Consider the following 22509-nt stretch of genomic DNA (forward strand, 5'->3'; position numbering starts at 1 on the left):
CTGGGAAGGGGGAGAAGGGCCATTTATTTTAGAAGGAGACCCCTGTGTCTCCCTTCACATTCCACAACTGACGTGGGAGATGCAAGGTGAGACAGATTGCCCAAGGAGCATATTGCAACCTCCTTGCCCCTTGTGAGGCAGGGTAACGTGTGGCCGCCTAGCTAAGCTCTTTACTTGGCAAGCCACCAGCCATTTGGGACCGACAACTGGGTCACTGTGTCCCTGTGACATCAACACTGTTCAGACACTGGAGCGAGTAAGACAGGAATTTGATCCAAAGACTGGTTTTGGACAACCACACTCAGACTGGAAGGCTGGGCCCCTGAAAAAGATCTGTCTCGCCAGCTGGCCAAAATAAATACGTGCAAAAAGAAAAGAAAAGGGGAGAAAAGGAGATTATGAAAAGTTTTTCCAGACATGCAATTCTAAACCTTAAGTCCAGATATGCACTTTAGAAAAAAAAAAATGCTCTAGTCTTTTAAACTATTACATCTCTGGGAACAACCTTATTTTACTTTAAAATTGCTTTGATTCAGAAAACTGACATAAAGCAAGTTCAAGGAACTTATATGCCTTTATGCAGAAGCTTATTATTCTGAACATTAAAGCACATTAATACAAGACTGAAATGCATGTCAGTTGAAGTTGATTATTACCGATATAAAACATGCATGACTACCTTCTATATCCTGGTAGTTAGCACTGACATTTTGTTGTAAGTTACTGAAATCCATGTTCACATTTTAAAATGTTTCTTTCTGAGGGGTCAAGTTTTCCCCCAAATATTGTTTGCTTACTGCAATAAAAATGCATCAAATATCTACTCTTTGCTGCTCAATTCATTACTGCATTTAAGACTTCCTGGTTTTTATGTCGAGGCAAAGAAGAAGAGAAAGAGAATGAAGTTCCCCATGGGGAAATAGTTTATGAGACTTGACTGTTCACAATGTTAATCTTCATGTAACTTAGAAAAGTGCATGTCAAGTTTGGAAAGCTTTGAATACTCCCGTTATGAAGACATGGGTATAGTTTTGCTTCTGCTCATATTGAATATTGTTCATCTTATTGTATTTGCAAATGGTAGCATGCATTGGTTGTTTTCAACCCCACAGTCTCAAATAAAGACAACATTAGTGAAACGAAATATCATGAATAATATAGTAATTATTGTGTGCTAGAAGTTTAGCAACAATATTAACTAGTAAGTATACCATTTAAAAGTAAAGTCTTCAATGGTAGAGAAGTAATTTATCAAAATACTGTAATGCTATGGAAAATGGAAAAGATATTCTTATAATTAACTTCTGTATTCCCCTGTTCTAATACTCCGGGGCCTAGGAGAGCAGAATGTTTACAGCTGGTATTAGCATCCATATCCTAAATAGCTTTTTAATGACACTGTTCTTCTTTGGTTAAATTATGTCACATAAAACCTCCCAGAGAAATTTTTAAAAAAACAGCACAGCAATGAACAAGATATATAAAGTTCCTAAACACCTTCCAGGGCTTTGCTGATACCTTGCCCATTACTGAACCAGCATACTTTCAAAGCAGCTACTCTGACCTTTCTAATGAGCATCTTTTGGGAATCACAACTGTCATAAAAGAAAAGAGATCTTATTAACCAAGAAAGTCCATATTCCATGTAAGCCTCACACATTAAATATTGCAGAATCCATTCACTAGGGAGCAGTAAAGATCATATTCTAAGTATGATAATCTCAGATAAGCTGAAATGAGTGTGTTTATATTTGTATAATGATGACACACTTTGAACCTTAAATTATGAGGGAACTTTTAATACAAAGCACATAAACACTTTCCCTTAGTTTTGACAATTCATTTAAAACTGTTAATTATGCCTTTGATGCTTGACCCATTATACATGAGTTATACTATAAATGAAAGCCAAAGAAAAAACACCTTTACTTGGGTACCACATAGTATAACTCATTTTCCCTATCAAAGGATACTTATTCTTTTTTGTGACAAATTGAGATTGGTTGTTGAGGGGCTCAGGAATATCAATCTTCATGCAACCTGCTCAGGTAACTGTTTAATACCAAATCTCTGTATGCAAATAGCTAAAAAATATCTTGTTTTGAAAATTCACAAATCAAAGAAATGTGGATTATAGGGGGTGAATAAAACAAAACTTTCAAAAACAAATCCATTCATGTTGTATTGATGCTAGATCTATGGGCTTCATAGGTTTACTTATGTCTTAATATCTGCTTACCCACATCAATCATGTCTGGCTTTGTAGTAAAGCTCAGATTCTTTACATTTCTTTAACAGTGTCTAGTACAATATGATGCCCATATAATAAGAACCTTTGATGATGGTTACAAATCCCCAGCAGAACTCCCAGTTACCACAAGGGTATCTTACAAATAAAACATTTTTTAACAAACTTATAATCACCAATAACAGGGATTCTAGCACTGACTTGTCACTATTGTTAAGTACTCTTTTTCAGTCGGGAGGAAACTCTTCTGAGTAATGTGGTATTTCTCTAATTTGAATGCACAGATATAGCACCAAAACATTCTGATTAAGATTTTGATGATTCTAGGGTGAGGCTCAAGACTCTGAGTTTTTAACATGCTCCCAGGTGAGGCCAGTGCTGCTGGCCCAGAAACCGCACTTTGTGTGGCCAAAACAGAAAATTATTTCTGGGAAACCAGTACAAAGCCTCAGCACCCTACTGGAGCATTCCTACTAGATTTTCATTTACCTACCTTCTCAGCAAAATTAAAGAACAACTATCATTGCTGTGAAGACAGATCCTTCGCGTGGAAAATATAAAGTGTTAACAGTCTAGCTCTAATTTAAAGGAATTAAAAGTATCTTTGTCTCACTGAAGTGTTTACTCATTAATCAAACATCTGTTCAGCATCATTGAAGTGTCACTGTCAGGCAAGGCAGAATATAAAAGGGTGCAAACCAGGGCGCCTGGGTTGGTCAGTCAGTTAAGCGTATGACTTCGGCTCAGGTCATGATCTCATGTTCGTGGGTTCGAGCCCCGTGTCGGGCTCTGTGCTGACAGCTAGCTCGGAGCCTGGAGCCTGTTTCCGATTCTGTATCTCCCTCTCACTGACCCTTCCCAGCTCATGCTGTCTGTCTGTCTCTCTAAGAAATAAATTTTTTAAAAAATGGTGCAAACCTTGTATTTAAGGAGGCCAGTATGGTGGGAAAGATGAAACATTTTCCCCAAACACAATGAACTGTACCCCCACATAGAAAGGAATCAGTATCCTCCAACAAGTGGGAAGCTGGGCGATGGGGTGGGACCAAGGAAAGAGAGAGAGTGAGCTCACCGTTGTGTAAATCAAGACCACCTGAAGGGGGTGGGGTCACCCTTTGAAGGAAGAGCTGGGCTGAACATACAGAGATGGAGGGTAAGGAATGGTCCCACACAAAGGTACAGATAGAAACTTGGGTATTTTGCAAATCAAAACCACACTGAGATACCACCTCACGCCAGTCAGAGTGGCTAAAATGAGCAAATCAGAGAACGCTAGATGCTGGCAGGGATGTGGAGAAACGGGCACCCTCCTACACTGTTGGTGGGAATGTCAACTGGTACAGCCCCTCTGGAAAACAGTGTGGAGGTTCCTCAGGAAACTAACAATAGAACTCCCCTAGGACCCAGCAATAGCACTGCTAGGAATTTACCCAAGGGATACAGAAATGCTGATGCATAGGAGCACATGTACCCCAATGTTCATAGCAGCACTCTCCACAATAGCTAAAACATGGAAAGAGCCTAAGTGTCCATCAACGGATGAATGGATCAAGAAGATGTGGTTTATCTATACCATGGAATACTACATGGCAATGAGAAACAATGAAATCTGGCCATGTGTAGCAACATGGATGGACCTTGAGGGTGTTATGCTGAGCGAAATAAGTCAGGCAGAGAAGGACAAATATCATATGTTTGCACGTATAGGAGGATTAGGAGGAACTTGACGGAGGAACAAGGGGGAGAAGAAGGGGGGAAATGGTGGGGGAAAGGGAGAGAGGCAAACCATGAGAGACTCTTGAATGCTGACAAAAACTGAGGACTGATGGATGTGGGGGGGAGGGAGGGATGGGCATGGAGGAGGACACTTGTGGGGATGAGCACTGGGTGTTATGCGGAAACTAATTTGACAATAAACTATTTGTAAAAAAAAAAAAAAGGAACTTGGGTATTTTGTTGACATTTTTATTTCTACAAGCAGAATACTTAACATATAACATTTCAGAGCATGTTTTATTAAAAGGTTTTTTTTTTTTTTCAGGAATTCAAAGATTAGACTAGAACTTAAAGCTCTAGCGTTCACAAGGTGGGGTTTCTGAACAAGCAGCACTAGCAGGTTTTTAGTCCCCACCAGGGACGTAATGAATCAGAAACTCTGGACCAGGGCCTAGGATTCTAACGAAACAAGCTTCCCACAATAAAGTTGGAAAACTCCTGGGCAAGACCTCTGCTTCAGTATGGATAGGAACCTTTCAGGAGCATACTGAAATGCAGGGTCCTCGGCTCCACTCCAGAGAACTGGATTTAGTATAACTGAAGGAAGGTCTCAAATATGTATTTTTAATAAGCATTCTAGTCTATTCTGAGCGAGCCACAGGCTCCATTTTGAGGAACACTGAGTTATAGTCTCAGAACAGGGTATAAATTAAAAAACAGAAGGTGTAAAGAGAGTCAACAAAACCAGGGGAAAAAGGAAGAAAAAGAAAATAAAAGTTCTGTGTTCATCAATATGAAACCCTTACTGAAGGAAAGTGTTTGATTCTGAATGCTCTGGAAAAAAAAAATTAGATCCAGAAAGCTGATACCTAAGTAACTCACAAATTTCATAAAGTTTGATGGACAGTTTTGCGAGGATTTTTCAATAGCCATAAACAATTCCTCTTTTATAACAGAGGTCTCTGAGTAGGACTCCTCTTGACATTACAAGTGTAGAGAAATCACTCGAGTTCTTCCCTGCTTGATGCCCAGGATAAGCCATTGCTGTTTTTAAAAGACTGTCATTTATTGCTTGTGGGTCACAGGAGAGTTGAATGGCAGAAATTATTCTTAAAGCCTCATCCTGTTTAGAAAGCTAGGTCAGCATTAGCCATTTTTTCGTAGAGGGTCTGTTCTTTTTCTTATAAACTTTCAGGGATAGATCTCAGGGAGACTTAATCCCTAGAAAATAAAGTTCTAGTTCAGTAGATGCTACAACCCTGTAGCATAGTGAGGTTAATTACTAGGTTTTAAGGTCGAATTGTACTCTCTGATCTTCCTCATTTTAAGACTAAATTGTATTGCCACTTTGGGTCTACGTTATTCCAAACAGAAGACAGGACATGGAATTCCTGAAGTCCTCAAGGAACCATACAATTTCTGGGGTGTCGAGAGACAGTGTTTCCAGGACACAGTCCTCCCTGAGACCTGAAGACCGCTGGCAGGCCTTTTTCCGTATCAGATGGGGCCTCAGTGTCTGTCCTTCCTTAGGCCTCTTAGACTCAGGTAAAGAGCAAAAGCTTGGAGTCAGATTGTTTGACCCCCTCATTGATGTGTGACTTTAAGCAAATTACCTAATCTGCTTCTGCTTTAGTTTTCTCATCAATAAAATGGGATGTTAATCATAATAATTTCATGAAGTGGTTGTAATAATTAAAGATAATATATAGAGAGCATTTAGAAAAGGTCTTGACAGTTTGTAAGCACTTAAATGTTACTATTCCACATATTTTACATAGCTTAAAATGGATCTAAGGAGACATGAAGAGAGCACTTGAGATATTAAATAAAAATATAGGTATCATGGAAAGTTCTCTGAGAAATGAATTACTCTACTCTAGTTAGTCATAAATACTTTCGATCAGAATCCTAAAAGAAAAAACAAAGCCCTCAAAGAAGGGAGCGTCAGCCTTTTTTAATCTGGTTTTATTGGTATTTCCATTCCAAAATATCCTTGAAACAGCATGGGACCTTAACAATAGCCAAATCATGAAGAGAACCTAAACGTCCACTGACTGACAAATGGATCAAGAAGATGTGGTTTATCTATACAATGGAATACTACTTGGCAATGAGAAAGAATGAAATCTGGCCATGTGTAGCAACGTGGATGGAACTGGAAGGTATTATGCTGAGTGAAATAAGTTAGTCAGAGAAGAACAGATATCATATGTTTTCACTCATATATGGATCTTGAGAAACTTAATAGAAGACCATGGGGGAAGGGAAGGGGAAAAACAAGATACAAATAGAGAGGGAGGGAGACAAACCACAAGAGACTCTTAAATACAGAGAACAAACTGAAGGTGGATGAGGGGGTGGGGAAGAGTGATGGGCATTGAGGATGGCACTTATTGGGATGAGCACTAGGTGTTGTATGTAAGCCAATTTGATAATAAATTATATTAAAATATACAAAGAAATAAAAAATAAATGTGGGACCTTGATGGGCCACTTAATATCTCTGGACCCAAGTTTCCCCATCTGTCAAAGGGGCTCACAGGCACCTGCTGTGGAGGGAACCTCAGGAACAATGTTGCTGTGTTGCTGTGGTGGTGGAGATTGCTAGGAATGGAGAGTGAATGCTGACTCCTACAGACCTGTGATATTTCCCCCCAGCAGTCTTTCAAAAGGGAGAAATGTCTCCAAAGTCTTGTGCTTTACTGTTAAGATTTCATGTGAATTTTTAAAGTTCTATTCCATAACGAAGCTGTGTCTTTTTACGTGAACATGCTTAAATTGTTAAATTTCTCTCTCCTCTCTCCCTCAACACTCCCCATGTAAAATGGATATTCACTGGCTACCCACTTATTCCCTGGAGGTAAAGACATCCCAGGTCCAGAACCCTAGAGGAAAGTTCTATTCAAAACTCACATTTTCATAACCAAGCTGCAATGAGAAGTCTAGTGTATTTGTTGTGCCCGAATCACGAGTCCCCAGTGACTTCAGAAGCCAATACCGATGCAAGAACAAAAGGGTCTTTATTACAAGCTCGAGCAGGGTCTCACCCGCCTACCGACACAGCAGCAGCAGCTGGGGGGAGCCCCGAAAAATAGCGAGCAGGGTTTTTAAGGGGTAAGGGATGGGGGTGTTACAGTACATATGTTGTACACCAATCACATTTGTATAACACCCTGGCAACAGCTTCGACCATTCAGTACCTGTGAGGTGTCCATTACTTTTGGCAGAGCCCCAATCATGGCCTTCTGAGACTCCTTTGAAAATGACCAATTATGAGGTGAGTTAGGCACAGGGGAGCAGCCCTTGTCTCAGCCCGCAGGAATGTTATTAACCTCCTCTCATTGGCTAATTGGAGAGGGGTTTCAGCCTTGAACAATCTGCAGTTTTTTTTTTTTTTTAGACTGCTGCTATGTGCAGCCCGAGGTTGCTTTTAATGGGGGGTCTTAATTTTAAAATGGCATTATTTAGGCTCTTCATATTAAGCCATTTTCTGGATTGCCGAGGATTTTTGGTTCTCAAACATTCTTCCCCCACCTTGACTACTTACCATCAAAGATCCAATATAGTATACAAACGGCATAGGAATTGAAAGCAGGAGATGCAATACTAGAGAAGCCAGCATTCCATGGAGATGAGAATGTGCCACAGAGCAATTACACAACTCATACATTATTCAGGATAAACTGCACCCAGAAACATCGTGTTACAGAGTCGTACCATAGAAGTTGCAAATTTTTCCAAATAGGACTCCAAGACTTATCATTGTTCTGTTATTTTTAAGGAAAGGAGACTTCATCTCTAGTTTTTGTGCAATAAATCACCTTAACTTCGACACTAAAATTCTTATCTTGGTCTTCAAATTCAAAAGAGAAATTTGTTCCTAGCTTATAAAGCAAACATACCTAGGGGTGCCTGGGTGGCTGAGTCAGTTGAGTATCTGGTTTTGGCTCAGGGCATGATGTCATAGTTATTGAGTTCAAGCCCGTGTTGGGCTCAGGGAGGACAGCTCAGAGCCTAGGCCTGCTTCAGATTCTGTGTCTCCCTCTCTCTCTGCCCCTCCCTCGCTCATGCTCTCTCTCTCTCTCTCTCTGTCTCTCAAAAATAAATAAACATTAAAAAAATTTAAAGCAAATATACATAATGGCAGACTCCCAGTCTAATAAATTCTGAATATTTTGATTTATAACAAGCTTTTAAAAAAACTTACTACTGTGTAACAATCATAATGCCATAAATTATGAAGTTTAATTCTCAATTACCTTTTCTTTCTTTAAATGAAGTCAAGCGGGGCGCCTGGGTGGCTTAGTCAATTAAGCATCTGACTTGGGCTCAGGTCATGATCTCGCCATTCATGAGTTTGAGCCCCGTGGGGAGCTCTGTGCTAATAGCTCAGAGCCTGGAGACTGCTTCAGATTCTGTCTCCCTCTCTCTCTGCCCCTCCCCCACTTGCACTATGTCTCTGTCTCTCAAAAATAAATAAACATTAAAAAAATTTTTAAATAGAAGTCAAGCTAAGTTGATTCATAGATTTACAATGGTCTCCTATGGGAAGTTTATAGAAAAGAGAAATGTTTCATGCATTGTAATTAGGGATCTATTCCTTTGGCCTTAGAACCACATAAATAAAAATCATACTTTAAAGTGTTTTAAATATATATGTAATAAGTGGAATTATCTAGCCTACTAACCAGCTGAAGTAAGATTAAGACAAATTTTTCTATCTGGAATGTAAATGATGCTTTTTCCATTTAGTGATTTATTTCTTGTAAGTGATGGTTATAAAATTGCAAGTATCATCAGCATAAACCACTAGTCCTTTCTCTATTAAAAACTAGTTAGTCCTTTCTCTATTAAAATTTGTGTCATGAAGTTGACACAAATATGTTGAGGCAAAGTTTCCAGTGATTAATATTTTCTTTCTTTTCATCAGAGGCTTTGGAGATCTTTCTACTTGCGGAGAAGCAAGAGCTCTAAAGTAAAGCAAAATCACCACATGAGTACATGCAAACTAATACCTTCTCCTTTTGCAAAAAAAATAAAATTATAGTGCCGGAAAGATAAAAGACTTCAATTGACTCACAGGTTTAAAGTTTGTTTTTTTTTTTTAATGTTTTATTTATTTCTAGGAGAGAGAGAGAGACAGCATGAGCAGGGGAGGGTCAGAGAGAGAGGGAGTCACAGACTGAAACAGGCTCCAGGCTCTGAGCTGGCAGTCAGCACAGAGCCCGACGCGGGGCTCGAACCCACGAACCATGAGATCATGACCTAAGTGAAAGTCGGACACTTAACCGACTAAGCCACCCAGGCGCCCCATTGACTCACAGGTTTAAACAGCAAAATTTTCTATTTTCTTTATAAATTCAAGTGACTATGATCACCACACTATGTATTTTAGAAAAAAGAATTTTTAAAAAAATTTTTAATGTTTTATTTATTTCTGAGAAAGAGAGAGACAGTGTGAACAGAGGAGGGTCAGAGAGAGAGGGATATACAGAATCTGAAGCAGGTTCCAGGCTCTGAGCTGGCTGTCAGAACAGAGCCTGATGTGGGGCTTGAACCCAGAACCATGAGATCATGACCTGAGCCAAAGTTGGACGTTTAACCGACTGAGCCACCCAGGTGCCCCGAAAAAAGAATTTTTAAGGCTGTCTTCTTTGAAGAGATGGTCACAGTACAAATGTGGACTGAGAATTTTGTGGGCAGGACCTGCCTGAAGCAGTCACACCTCTAAAAGGGGCCTGCTTTCCAGCTCTAGCTGAGTCCACTGTCGGCCCCCAGGGAAAAAGGGCAACATGCATCTTTCATAGTCTTAAATGTTGCCCCAAACAAGCTATTTAACTTAGGTGGCAAAGGACACAATTTTTTACTTTTCCTACTATAAAATCAAGACATGGTCAATGATTAAAGTATAAATCCAAGAATGCAGGAACATCAAAAGTAAAAAATCAAACCAAGGTTCTCTCAAACCTCCCACGTACCCTCTACCAGCCAACCCTATACCAACAATCCATTCTCCACAGGTACCCACTGTTAAAGGCTGGTGTAAAAAATCACTTAGTACTTCTTATGAAAATGTAGTAGGAACATTCTGTATATGTATGATTGTACAATAAAATGGAATAATACTATAAATGTTTTACACATTCGTATTGGGAAGCCAAATTATCACTAGAAAGTTTCTTTGCTAGAATAGAATCTGAAAGACAAGAAGTAGTTAATTTGCCTCAGTGGTTTCATGGACTAAAGCTATACAGTGGTATGGAATATACCAACAAAATATACCAATGAGTAAGAAGTCGAAAGGTCAGAATGTTCTTGTCCACTCAAGTTCAGCAGACAGAGCCAGGAACATGCACGTAAATGTTCATGGTCTGACCATTCCCTCCATTCTAGGTTCAGTACACACCATGCCCCCTTGATTAACACAAACTTTCCCTTTTTTAAAGTTATTTTGAGAGAGAGAGAGAGCACACAAGTGAGCAAGTTGGGGAGGAGCAGAGAGAGAGAGAGAGAGAGAGAGAGAGAGAGAGAATCCCAAGCAGGTTGTGCATCATCAGCACAGAGCCCTATGCAGGGCTCAAACTCATGAACCATAAGATCATGACCTGAGCAGAAATCAATAGTCTGACACTTTAGCCAGTTGAGCCACCCAGGTGCCCCAGCACTTACTTTTCTGAAGGAAGGGAAGTAACTAAAATTTTGTTATAGTCTCTTATCCACATTACTTAATTGGGTTATAACTTAATTATGTCATAGCATCATCCAATTTTAAAAATTAACAATGATTAGCCTGAGATGTTGATACATCGTGATTTCAGATATTTTGCCCTCATCTCCTTGACAGAATTGTTTTTCATCTGTTATTTTTATAGCAGACTGATCTCATTCATTACATCTTGAGTTTTTCTAACTTCATTTTCTAAGGTTATTCATCTCCTCTTGTGGTTTTCAGGGTGCTGTGTGTATATGTGTAAGTTAGGCACTGTAAAAGCTATGGGTGCTAAAGACCTCTCTACTCACAGGAAATGTTAAATAAGAAGAGCATTGATGTCATTGCTTTGACCTTTGAAGATTCTGGGCTTAACCAGAATCTCACAGCATGCTCACTTTATCATAGAAATGAATAGTAAAATGTAGCCGTAGTGTGTTGGGTCATATTGTCCTGCAGAACATAATGTTCAGGCCTGTGTTTTATTTAAGTAAGTTCATCAAATATTTATGAAGCACCTGCTGTGTGCCAGGAACTGTGATAAGCATTGGTGATGTAGCGTTGAACAAGGTAGACCTAATCATTGCCCTTGTAGAGTTTCTGAGTAGTGGAAAAGACAGTCATTAAACAAGGATGTACGGATATGAAGCATGTTCCAGAAAGTAGGTAACAGTGGAAGGGTAGAGCACAAATATCTAAGCCACTCCCCTGGGTAGGGGGAAAGTCTCTTTCTAAAAATAAATTAGCCAGGCAAAGGTAGGTGAGGAGAGGAACAGATGTCCAACATTCATATCTCATCAGGGATGATCATACAATGCCTGTTAATTTTGGAGATCAATGATTCTAAGACATTGAGTAACATTTTTTATGCCACTGGAGAGCTTTTGGGAGTAAGACCTTGTTACTACCTTGTTATTACAAAATGCTCAGACTATAGACTAAGACTTTCAAAGCACACAATTATTGCTTCTGGTTCTGATCTGCCTGTCCAGATACCAGTCATCTTCTGCTTCTTGTTCTTGTTCTTTCTCTTTCTCAACAGGCATTATTTGTTTTTCCCTCCCTCACTCTGATTACCTTTCCAGATGAACTCATCAAGTACTAACACTATACAGTGTTTCCCAAATTTTAATATGAAAAACCATGGCATAAAAAGAGATTCTTTTCGGTAGAACAAGGACAAACTTTTCATTATTTACATATTTATTTTTATAAATTCCTTCTTTTTTAAGTAAATTCAATTAATATTAATAAGTCTACTGAAAGAAATATATGAGTAAATAAAAATGAAACAACGCTTGGATAACATCATTATACTAGAGGTACTCTAAACTGATTATTTAACCTTTCTGTACCTCATACTTTACTTCTGTAAATGGGAATAACAAGACCTGCCTTGGTGATAATGGTGAAATAAAAATGTTTTTAAGCCATAACTGGGTTTCTGATACATAGTAGGTTTTTAACAAATGATGATTTCCTTCTTCTTCCCTTTCTTACTGTCTACATATTGAACTTCTACTGTCACTCTTATCTGGCTTTTATTTTATTTTATTTTTTAACATTTATTCATTTTTGAGAAACAGAGTGTGGGTGGAGGAGTTTCCCTTTTGGGAGACACAGCATCCGAGGCAGGCTCCAGGCTTCAAGCTGTCAGCACAGAGCCTGATGTGGGGCTTGAATCCATGAACCACAAGATCATGACTTGAGCCAAAGTTGATGCTTAACCAACTGAGCCACCCAGGTGCCCCATCTGGCTTTTAATATTAAAAGATAAAATAGAAGGTATTGTCCATTGACTACTTTTCAAATTAAAAGCTCAAGATAATCTTACTATTATCACACATTTATCTAAGGCTAGATTATATATCCAGATACATAGACACATTGAAATAGATATAACTAGATACATATATATGCCACTATAAAAGAAGGATTAAAGACTAAAAATCCCTTTTCTGCACTTTAAAGAAGAAAGCTTTAAAGTCGTTATGATAAAGATTAACAGACAATGAATTAATTTTGTTTTATTTCTCTCTAGTGAAAAGAAGCAGAAAGAGCAGTGGCTTTTAAAGTAGAGTAGGCGCTGACTTTCAGCTCCATCATCTACTAGCTCTGTGACCTTGATCACATGAGTCAATCCTTTTGAGTCTTGTTTTCCTCATATGATGATACCTACTACCTTGCAAGACTGTTGAGAAGGTAGAGATGAGGTATCTATATTACTTAAAGTAAGTGCTAGAAATCATGATTGTTATAGTTATTGTTTTCAACTTGGACCCACTTTGACTCATGACCAAACTATATAAATTACCTTCTTGCAGAAAAGATGCTATTACTCTGACTCCATTCATGAGAAAAGAAAAGCTCTAAGTTGGTTTGTTAGAAAAATATTTGAAACTATTTCAATCAGAGTTCAGCTGTAGATAACAGAAGCCATTCTTGTAATTTTACGAAGAAAGAGATTTCATTAAAAAAAAATGGGTACTCACGTCATTGTTGGAAGGTGCGGCAGGCTCCAGACTGAGCCAACAGAAGAGCAACACAAACGTGGCCAAACTTGGGGAGTGTGCTCTGCCATAAAGAGAAATGTAGAAAATCAAGAAAAGGGCACAGCAGCTATTGGCTCCAGGAAAAATGTACAATTCATCCAGGATCAGAAACCCAGGGCCATGAGAACTGGCTTCAGAATAAGGTTTCTGGGTAAGATGCAGGACTTGCATTTAAATTTGAATTTCATGTCAACAACAAACAATGTTTAGTGTAACTGTGTCCCATACAAGACATACTTAGGCTAAAAACGTTGTTGTTGATTTGAAATTCAAACTTAACTGGCTGTCGTGTGTTTAACTAGGAGTCCTGAATTACTCCTTCTTTATCTGAAATTAAAACTCAAGCAGGTGTCCTATATGTTTATTTGCTACATCTAGAGCTCTCTAGAGCCACCCATAGCCGACTGTTTTAGTATCACCAGAAAGGTGTTTTGCATGATGCTGCCTCAGTTCAGTCTCATGAGATTGTATCAGATTGGCAGAAACTAAATCACAGCAGGAACTCTGGCTGCAAGGACACTTGGGAGACATAATCTTAGCTTTTCAGTCTCGGTATCAGAGCAGACATGCAAGAGGTACAAAGGAACAGGACAAGCAAACAATTCATCACAATATCTACACAGAAATATTGATTCATTGCGCTTGTAATTTGTTTTATTTTAACCGATATCTCTTGAACATCTTTTATTTTTTAGTCAGTATAAGTATTAGGGATGCAGCACTAAAGAAAATAATAATGACAATAAAGTCCTTGATCTCATAAAGCTTAGTCTGTCATGGAGGAAAACAACAACAAACCCCTATAAATTACAAAAATGTTTGAAATTGAAAGTAAGGCTACTTGTAGTCCTGTCACTCTTCTTCCATCTTAATGTAACAACAACAACAAAGAAGAAAGGTAAAAAATCTCCTTATCCTTTTCTCCCTCCAATTTTCCTTCCCAGGGATAATCATCAGTAAAAGTTGTGAGTGTGTGTGTGCTTGCACATGTATTGTGAATAAGTTAAACCTGATCGCTAAGTCCCGTGACGGTGGGAAGGATATAGGCTGAGTTCACCTGCTGAAAAGGTCAGCATTACTCCAGCTAAAAAGAAAAAGATGGAATCCAGACATGTCCTTCCTCTTCCCTTGGGGTCCTCCGTGTCTGATTTAGCACCCATGGCTTTCTGGAAGTCACTGTCTCCCTTGGTCTCCATCCTGCCTCTACCCTGCTGTGTCTCCTTCACCTGCCTTTATCTTCAGAGCAGACAGACTCACTCAGAGTCGGAGTGGAGCATGACAGGACAGGGCAAACCTCTCTTTGCAGAGAACTGATCAATTTTCAGAGGTCCAGTTTTCATCTGGTGATGAGAAAATGTCCCCAGTCCATTAACGTGAGGATGCCAGGAGACGACAGGAATGAAGGGGAAGAACCTTTCTGTTACTCTCCCCACCCCACCTCCACCTTATACCCCACACATAGTCCTAACTCCATGTTCTGGCTCCTCTACCTAGCACCAAAGGTTCTTCATGTCTGACTCTGACTACACGACCAGGTTTACTTCCCACCATTTCCTTACAAAGACTCTGCTCCAGCCACTCTCCAAACATGCTTTATTTTCCCACCTCTGTCTCTGTCCTGACATTCCGTCTGTATGGAGGGCCTAACAGTCCAATACCTCTGCCCGTGAGCACTCACCCCGCTCAGGATCCAGCTTCAGTGCTTCTTCCTCGGTGATGCTGCCTTCGATTCGTTCCTGCAGAAGCCAAACCTGAGACTAGGATTTGAGGGCCAGAGGGTTATTTAGGAGGAGGTTCCGGTAAGCTGATGTTGGGAGGAGAGAGTGAGGCAAGGGTGAGGAAAGCTAACAAAGGGTATGTATTGAGGAGGTTATATGGTGGGGGTAGGGGGAGAGCTTAAGCCAACTGGGGAAGTCAGGGAGAGGCACCCACCTAACGTCAAGAAAGATGAGGTGTTTATCCTCCACCTTCATCTGCCATTGCTGAAGGTTGCTCCTAGTGACATGAAGTCCCCTGCAGCTCTGACCTGGTTTATGTGTGATCTGAGAGAAATGTGTAGGGGTGTGCAGGAGGACACTGCCAGTGCGCACAGAAACAGGGTACCGAGGAGATCTGGGCAGGGGGACATGTGGCATTTTGACAAGTTAGACATGATTCCATTATGCTAGTATGGCCTTTCGTTTGAATCATTCCTGCTTCATGTTGTAAGTATTTGTGTGCAGTCAGAAAAAAAAAAAAATTAAATGACTAATTGCCTTAGCGTGGGTTACCCCAGAAAGCAGAGCCAGAGGCAAATGCTCCTATGCTCTGACTTTATCAAAAAGTGCAAAGTAGGAGTGACGGCAAGAGGGAGTGAGGCAGGGAAGACAGAAGTGCCAACATGAGGTACATTTTGAAGCTGGCTGCCAGGAGTGTCCTCCAGGAGGCTGTACATATACACTCAGTGTCTCAGGACACGCCATCAAGAGCAGGAAGGGAGAAGAATCTATCGACTGGTTCCTTTCTCTCAGCATCAGAGGTTTACTTGACAGGGACTCGGGCCCCTGAACGTCCACGGTACAGCTGGGGAAGCACTGGGCGAATCCATAGCAATCCAACACCTCAGCACTAACAGAGAGGCACCAGGGCAGCGGGCGAAGCACGAGACAAGGGGCTATCTATGGGTGCATGAGGTTGGTCTGAATCTCACCTGGGGCCTGGGCTGGGTGGGACAAAAAAATGTCTGGAGACAAATGAAGGCAAATGAAGGCAATAAAAGTGGTTTATTAATTGTGTCCAATTCACCAACTGAAACTACGCTATAGGGATGACCCAATCCTCACATGGGCCCACATATCACACCTAGAAGATTATCCTGCAAGAGTGTGAAGCATCCATCCCCACAGTGGCTTATACATTAAAATCAACCTTCTATTATGGAAATCTGGTACATTAAACAAAAACAAAAACAGAAACAAAACAAAACAAATGGAAATTGAGTAGATGGAGGTATTCTTTCCAACATGCCTGATCTCTGTGAAAACAAGTCTCTGAGGAGCTGGAGATGTACTAGAAGAATGAAGCAAAGAAGAAAAACAAGCAAGTGAAGCAAATGTGAATGAATCCTTGTTTTTATTAGGAAGATAAAGGAAAGGGCTTCTCTGGTTCACTAAAGGATCCTTCGAGGATAATCTATACAAAATTTTTACCTGTTTTTTAATTTTTTTATAGTTTATTTTTGAGAGAGAGACAGAGTATGAGCAGGGAGGGGGAGAGAAAGAGGGAGACACAGAATCTCAAGCAAGCTCCAGGCTCCCGTCTGTCAGCACAGAGCCCACCGCAGGGCTCGAACCCATGAACCGCAAGATCATGACCAGAACCAAAGTCGGACGTTCAACTGACTGAGCCACCCAGATGCCCCTTACCTGTTTTACTTATACTCATTAACTTCTGTGAACTGCTAATTATCACTGTATGCAAATTGTTTATATGTTTATGAAATTTGCATTAAAGAGGCAAAACGAACTACATCAAGGAAACAGAAAGGCCAAAATTTTTGTAGGTGCTGTCCTGAAAAAGAGGTAACATGTAAAAGAGAAATGTATTTATCTGGTGGATGATGTAAGTACCCGGAAAAATACAGGCCTGTGTAGACATTCTTTAAAGGAAGAGAGAGGAGATGTACTTAATTTCTTTACAGCTATCAGCTCTGTATTTATTTATTTTTTTAATATCGATACTGTTGAATGCATTAGGAGCAGGTATTGATGAAAAGGTCAATGACACTTCTTCTATAATCATGAACTATTATTTCAAAAGGAATTATTTTACTTTAAGAAACATGTCTTAAATGTTAATATTCCTTAAGAAACATTCTATTAAATTCCGCACCCTATAAAGAAATTTAGCTATTATTAGTTTTTTCAAATAGGCAGAAAAATGATCTAGACGATTTATCATTAATATATAATATAAATATATTGTCAAAAATGCACTAAAGGGTCATGTAGATAGCAAATCATAATGAATACAATAAGGAAGGTAGTGCAACCTTTCAAACAAAGAAGTTTTCAGCTTCTGGAAGAAGAGCTATGTAGACCACTGCCGAAACCATGGTCTGTGTTATCAGGTCACAGGAGCACACTCTTGAAGATCAAGTGCTTGAATATAGTCAGCCATAGCTTCTTCAATCAGACCTATTTTACCACGAACTTCTGCTCTACGACTATATATGAGAGCATCATCAGGCTTCAAAGACAGGGCTGTAAAAGGAAAACATTTCAAGTTATGCTTTATGTTAACATTAGGAAATAGCCTCATTTTTTTAAATAAAAATTTTATAAGAACTTTAGTGTTATTTATTTGAAAACATTTTTCTTCAAATGTAAGTAATCATTCAGTAAGATTAAAAATATTAAATCTTTCCAAGGAAACTAACTTGGGGAACACAGTACAGTGTCTTTCTTTGAAAGACTGCCATTGTTTATCTGTGGTTTCCCTAATAATTTTCTGTATCTCAGCTTACCCATGCCTTAAGTTGTTCCATAAGCGAATCAATATTGATGACGTTAAAGTTATGATATATATAAAAACATTAATTCTTACGTAAGTTTATCTAGACAAAGAGACTTGATGGCTTTCTCCTTTTGTTGTCTAAAAACAAATATATCAATCCCTGTGATCTTAGCCCAAAATTATGAAACAAAAATACCTTTACTTAGGTCTCCCTCGGCTAGTTCATATTGCTTTAAACAACAGTAGAAGTGTGCTCTGTTCAAATATACTGCAGCCCAAAAGGGACATCTTTCAACCACACATGCGAAATCTTCTTTTGCTTCTTTATATTTCTTTAATGTTGTATTTGCAATAGCTCGATTCATGGTAGCACATTCATTTTCTGGATCAAACTTCAAAGCCTTTGAGAAGTAGTCACTAGCCTATAAAACATAAAAATGATGATAATTTGAATATATTTTAATTGGCAGCTGTATAGCAATTTGAAGCACCTTTGCTCTTAATTTAAAATAAGGACACTGGCATATCAAGGGGACAGAGGAAGCATTTCATCCCAGATACAGATGATAAAGAGGTTGCACTGTCTGTAGATAATGTAAAAATCAGTAATAAGACCAGTCAAAAGTCATTTTGCTTTTTGTTATCACCATGTGTTGGCAAATCTTGATAATGTCAGTGATAAAACACTACTCCTTGCTGAGGTGAAATGCTTTACCACCAACCCCTCAAATCCTACTTCCCTCTACAGCACTAGAAAAAGGTAAAATATAAAGATATAAGTTAGAAAGTATGGTCACAACAAGATAAAATATGTTGGAAAATTAACATTTTTCACATAAAATCAGAGTACCTAAGAGCAAAAAGGGATAAGTGAATTGTCAAAATAAGGTTCTAAACCATACCCTAAGGGGATAAAAACTTAGTTATACTATGAAAGTTGGGAAGAAGAAAGAGGAAAAAAACCAACTTGTCAAGAAGGCCAAAGACTCTATATTATTCTCTACTCATCATCAAGCTGAAAGGGACAGTTCAAAGTGTGGTCGTAGTTCGAGTATCATTTGCTACAGGTCTGTAAAGAGCTTAAGTACAGAAACTAAAAGTAAACCATCAGTAACTTCTAAAGCACTTGGCTATGACATTCCAGCATATTCCAGCACATAAACATATTTCTAGTAACTTGTTTATATTATTTTAGCAACATATTGATCAATAATAAATTGGAAACTTTTTAAAATGGTCCTTCACCACAACTCGCTTCAGATGCTGATTAGACACCCTACTACTCAAGACAGGAATCTCTTCTTTAATTCTAAGATGGATAAAGATTGGATCCTACTTTAAAATTTGCTTCACTTAAAGGAGAAGTCATTTTTAACAATACAGATTGTTCTCCAATTTTTTTTTACCACTCACTTTTTCCCAACACACCACAACCTTGCTTTTCTCTGTCTCCCCCTATTTTGTGAGGGCTCAGCGTTTGCTGAGACTGCAGATGTCCTCAAGCCTGGCAGACATTTTCTAGTTCTTTTCTTTCATGACATTTCTGTAGCATGGACATTCTCTGCTTCCTGTGTAAAATTCCCGGTCCTTGAGACAGAATGTCTCTTTGGTTTTTCCCTTACCCCTCTGATAATTTTCTCTGTCTCCTTCACTGAACTATTTTTCTCTGTGTTTTCCAGGGATTCATGAGTGAAAAGAAGCACTGGTAGCATGGTGGCCAGGAATCCAGACCATGGAGCCAGATTTCTAGGTTCAAATCCTGGCTCCACCACTTGTTATCACCATGTCTTTGGATGAGTAACTAAAGCTGCTATTGCCCCCAACTTTCTTATCTGGAAAATGGAAGTGACAAACAGAAGCCTACTTCCAGTGCTTCATGTAGGGTTAAGTGAGGTTCATATGTAAAATACTGAGAATGATATTCATAATACCGATTATTTTCAATTCAATTGTTATTGATATACCATTTTCCCCCAGTGTCTACAAATGAAGAGACGACACTGCCCTAAAACAACTCTCTGCAAACTTTGCTACCTCTGATGACTTTCAAGAGGCAATTAGATCAAGACTGTGTAACCCATCTTGTTCCTAGATAGAACTATTCTATGTGGCAGATAAGTGCAGTTTAAGGATCTATTAACATGGTGACAGAATTGACATCCTTCTGTGAAGAGCTTAAAGAGAATTCACTCCTGAACAGAAAGCTGGACTCAACCATCATCAGAAATGAGGCAAGGAAATGACTCCACGCAGCGCCAAGACTTTCTTCAAAAAGTAATTTAGGCTTCATTTTAGTTAACCAGTAAATGGTGTCTAAAGGCCACACTCTTCTACATCACAAAAGCATGACTTCAATCAGGTAGGAGCAAATGCCTACTTAAGCTAAGATAAAACAATTCAGTAACATACAATAATGTACCTACCTGTGAACAAGGTAACTTTCTATTATAGCTTCCAAAATATATTACTTAGAAAATAAGTCTATACATTTAATGACGTTACTTGCAGTATAGGAGTGATAGTTATGAAGCAATTAAAGGCCAAAGATACTTATTGCAATGATGCTCTTGGTTTTTTAAGTGTGTCTAATGCCATAATAGTTGTAATTAATTAAAAAGCAGATCCAGTCATTTTTTTAAGTCACCCATTGTTCATGATGTATGCACGTAGTTCATCCAAATGTGATTTAAAATGATTAAGGTCATTAACTAATGATAAAAGAGGCCAGAACACACACACACACACACACACACAAACTCGTTAGAGATTATTTGATCTGTTGAAGGACCCTTCTTTCTGTCCCTAAATCTTCCTTTCAGTATAGTTAGAAACAAAGTTTGATGAGGTGGGATGAAGGGAATAGAAGCCACTTTCTCCACAAAAAGGCTTTGAGCATACTAAAATAGCTGCATAATTACTGTTAAAGTCTGCTTAACTCTGGAGGGGGTGTGCACTGTGAAGCCCAAGCATCCAGTGTATCAAGAAAGAGGACAAAATACATTTTAGATGAAATATTCCCCCAGCTAATGTGTCCCTAGTGCCAGGGAGACAGAATCATACTAAAACAAAACAAAAAAAAAATCGAGGATCAAATAAACTTAAAATCTAAGTAGTATCACAGATGATACCCATAGAGTTATCAAAGACAAGTTTAAAAGTTTAGAGTCTCTCTCCCACGTGGATCTTAACACTTATGGGAACAGAAAATTGGCCTGGGCATTTTCTTTATCTTTATCTCCTTAACTAACTCCACAATGCAGGGAAACATTGCTAGGACTCAGCCAGAGATGGTCTAAGATTGGTGAAGTTTAAGGCAATTGACCCTGGCTTGTCTACCTGGGAAACATTAGCCTCCCAGCTGTCCTTTGAGGTCTGAGCTACAACAATCTCATTCATGCCTCACAGAATTATGCCTTTAATAATTCTCTGTCCCAGCATTAGCTTCACTACTAAGGTCAATGAAGCTCATCACAGGGCTACTGTCCAGGGTCATGATCTAACCTGGGAAAGAATAAGAGCCAAAGAAACCAAGGCAATGTCAGTAGAACAGAATGGAGGGCTCATAGCTGAGAAAAAAAAAATCAAGAAGCAAAACTGACGGGATTAGGTAACTGAAAGATAACAGAAGTGAGGAAGAGAAAGGTATGATTGATGCTGATATCTCTACTTAGGTGACCTGATGTAAGATGACATCTTGAATTGAAAGAGGATCTATATGAAGAAGTGTTCAACAAGAGGTAGGGGATAGAGAGATCAATTCACTTTGGGCTCTAATGTACCTGGAAAATCTCCAGTTTTAGCAACTGGTGATACATATGAGTTAAGAGCTCAGAAAAAGGGTGCAGGCTGACATGTAGTCTAAGCCATGGTTGTAGATGGGCTTTCTGAGGAAGGAAATGTAGGCAGAGTAGGACTCCAGACCTATAGAGCTTACAACGTAATCAGAGTGAGGAAATAAGAGATCAGCACACAGAAACAATTGTGGAGTGACCCAAAGCAGTACTGAATTTGTGTAGAAAAAAAGCATATATAAAGCAGTATAATGTTGATAACTTGCTTTAAATTCATAACCACAATCTAAAATGAGAGCTTAATGTTGTCTGGTAATCAACCCACTACACTTCACTAGTATGTTCACTCTACTATTCTCTATAACAATTATTTCACAGTTTCTTTTTTCCCCAAAACTCTTAGCCACTCTGCCCCACTTGTAAATGTCCATCCCACTCTCAACTGATAAACTGATGCTCACATTCAATGGAGAAAATATAGTCAATAAATAGAAATGCCTGCTTATCAAAATCTACCCACCTACCTTCAACTGTGCCCCACCTCTTTGCCTTCCCTCATGATACTATCGATAGTGTGTCCTGCTCCCTTCAAAGGCAACCCCTGGAACTTCCAAACTTTAACTTCATTTCCCAAAGATTTGGATCCTAATTATCCCTGCCACTCTCTCCTGCACCAACAATTTCTCCCTTCCTGGTACATTTGTCAGTGACATAAGAGCATGGATCAATATCCTTCACATTCAAAAAAATAAAAAGTAAGAACTTCTTACCCCACCTCAAGCTATCAAGTTTCTTTCTCATTCTACTTCCTGTATCTCCTCTCTGCTTTGCTCTTAAACCCTGGTGCTACCTCAGGGCTTGCTCCTTAAACCCTTTCTCTCCATCGGGGTGCCTGGGTGGCTTAGTCGGTTAAGCGTCCGACTTTCGCTTAGGTCATGATCTCGCGGTTCGTGGGTTCGAGCCCCGCGTGGGGCTCTGTGCTGACTGCCAGCTCAGAGC

The 22509-nt window shown here is 39.2% G+C and overlaps 1 protein-coding gene across 1 annotated transcript in view; it reads right to left on the reverse strand.

Moving 5' to 3' along the window:
* Nucleotides 1-17169: 17169 nt before the first annotated feature.
* TTC6 (tetratricopeptide repeat domain 6) overlaps nucleotides 17170-22509 on the reverse strand; it is a 184353-nt gene continuing 179013 nt past the window's right edge. Inside the window, exons 32-33 of the mRNA XM_077769243.1 lie at nucleotides 17916-18141; nucleotides 17170-17466 (exon numbers count right to left, since the gene is read on the reverse strand). Coding sequence (XP_077625369.1) covers nucleotides 17330-17466; nucleotides 17916-18141 — 363 coding nt within the window. The 3' untranslated portion in view covers nucleotides 17170-17329. The remainder of the gene's footprint in view (nucleotides 17467-17915; nucleotides 18142-22509) is intronic.

This window comes from Crocuta crocuta, unplaced genomic scaffold (assembly GCF_008692635.1).
Source record: "Crocuta crocuta isolate KB4526 unplaced genomic scaffold, BGI_CrCroc_1.0 scaffold65, whole genome shotgun sequence".
Taxonomy (NCBI): domain Eukaryota; kingdom Metazoa; phylum Chordata; class Mammalia; order Carnivora; family Hyaenidae; genus Crocuta; species Crocuta crocuta.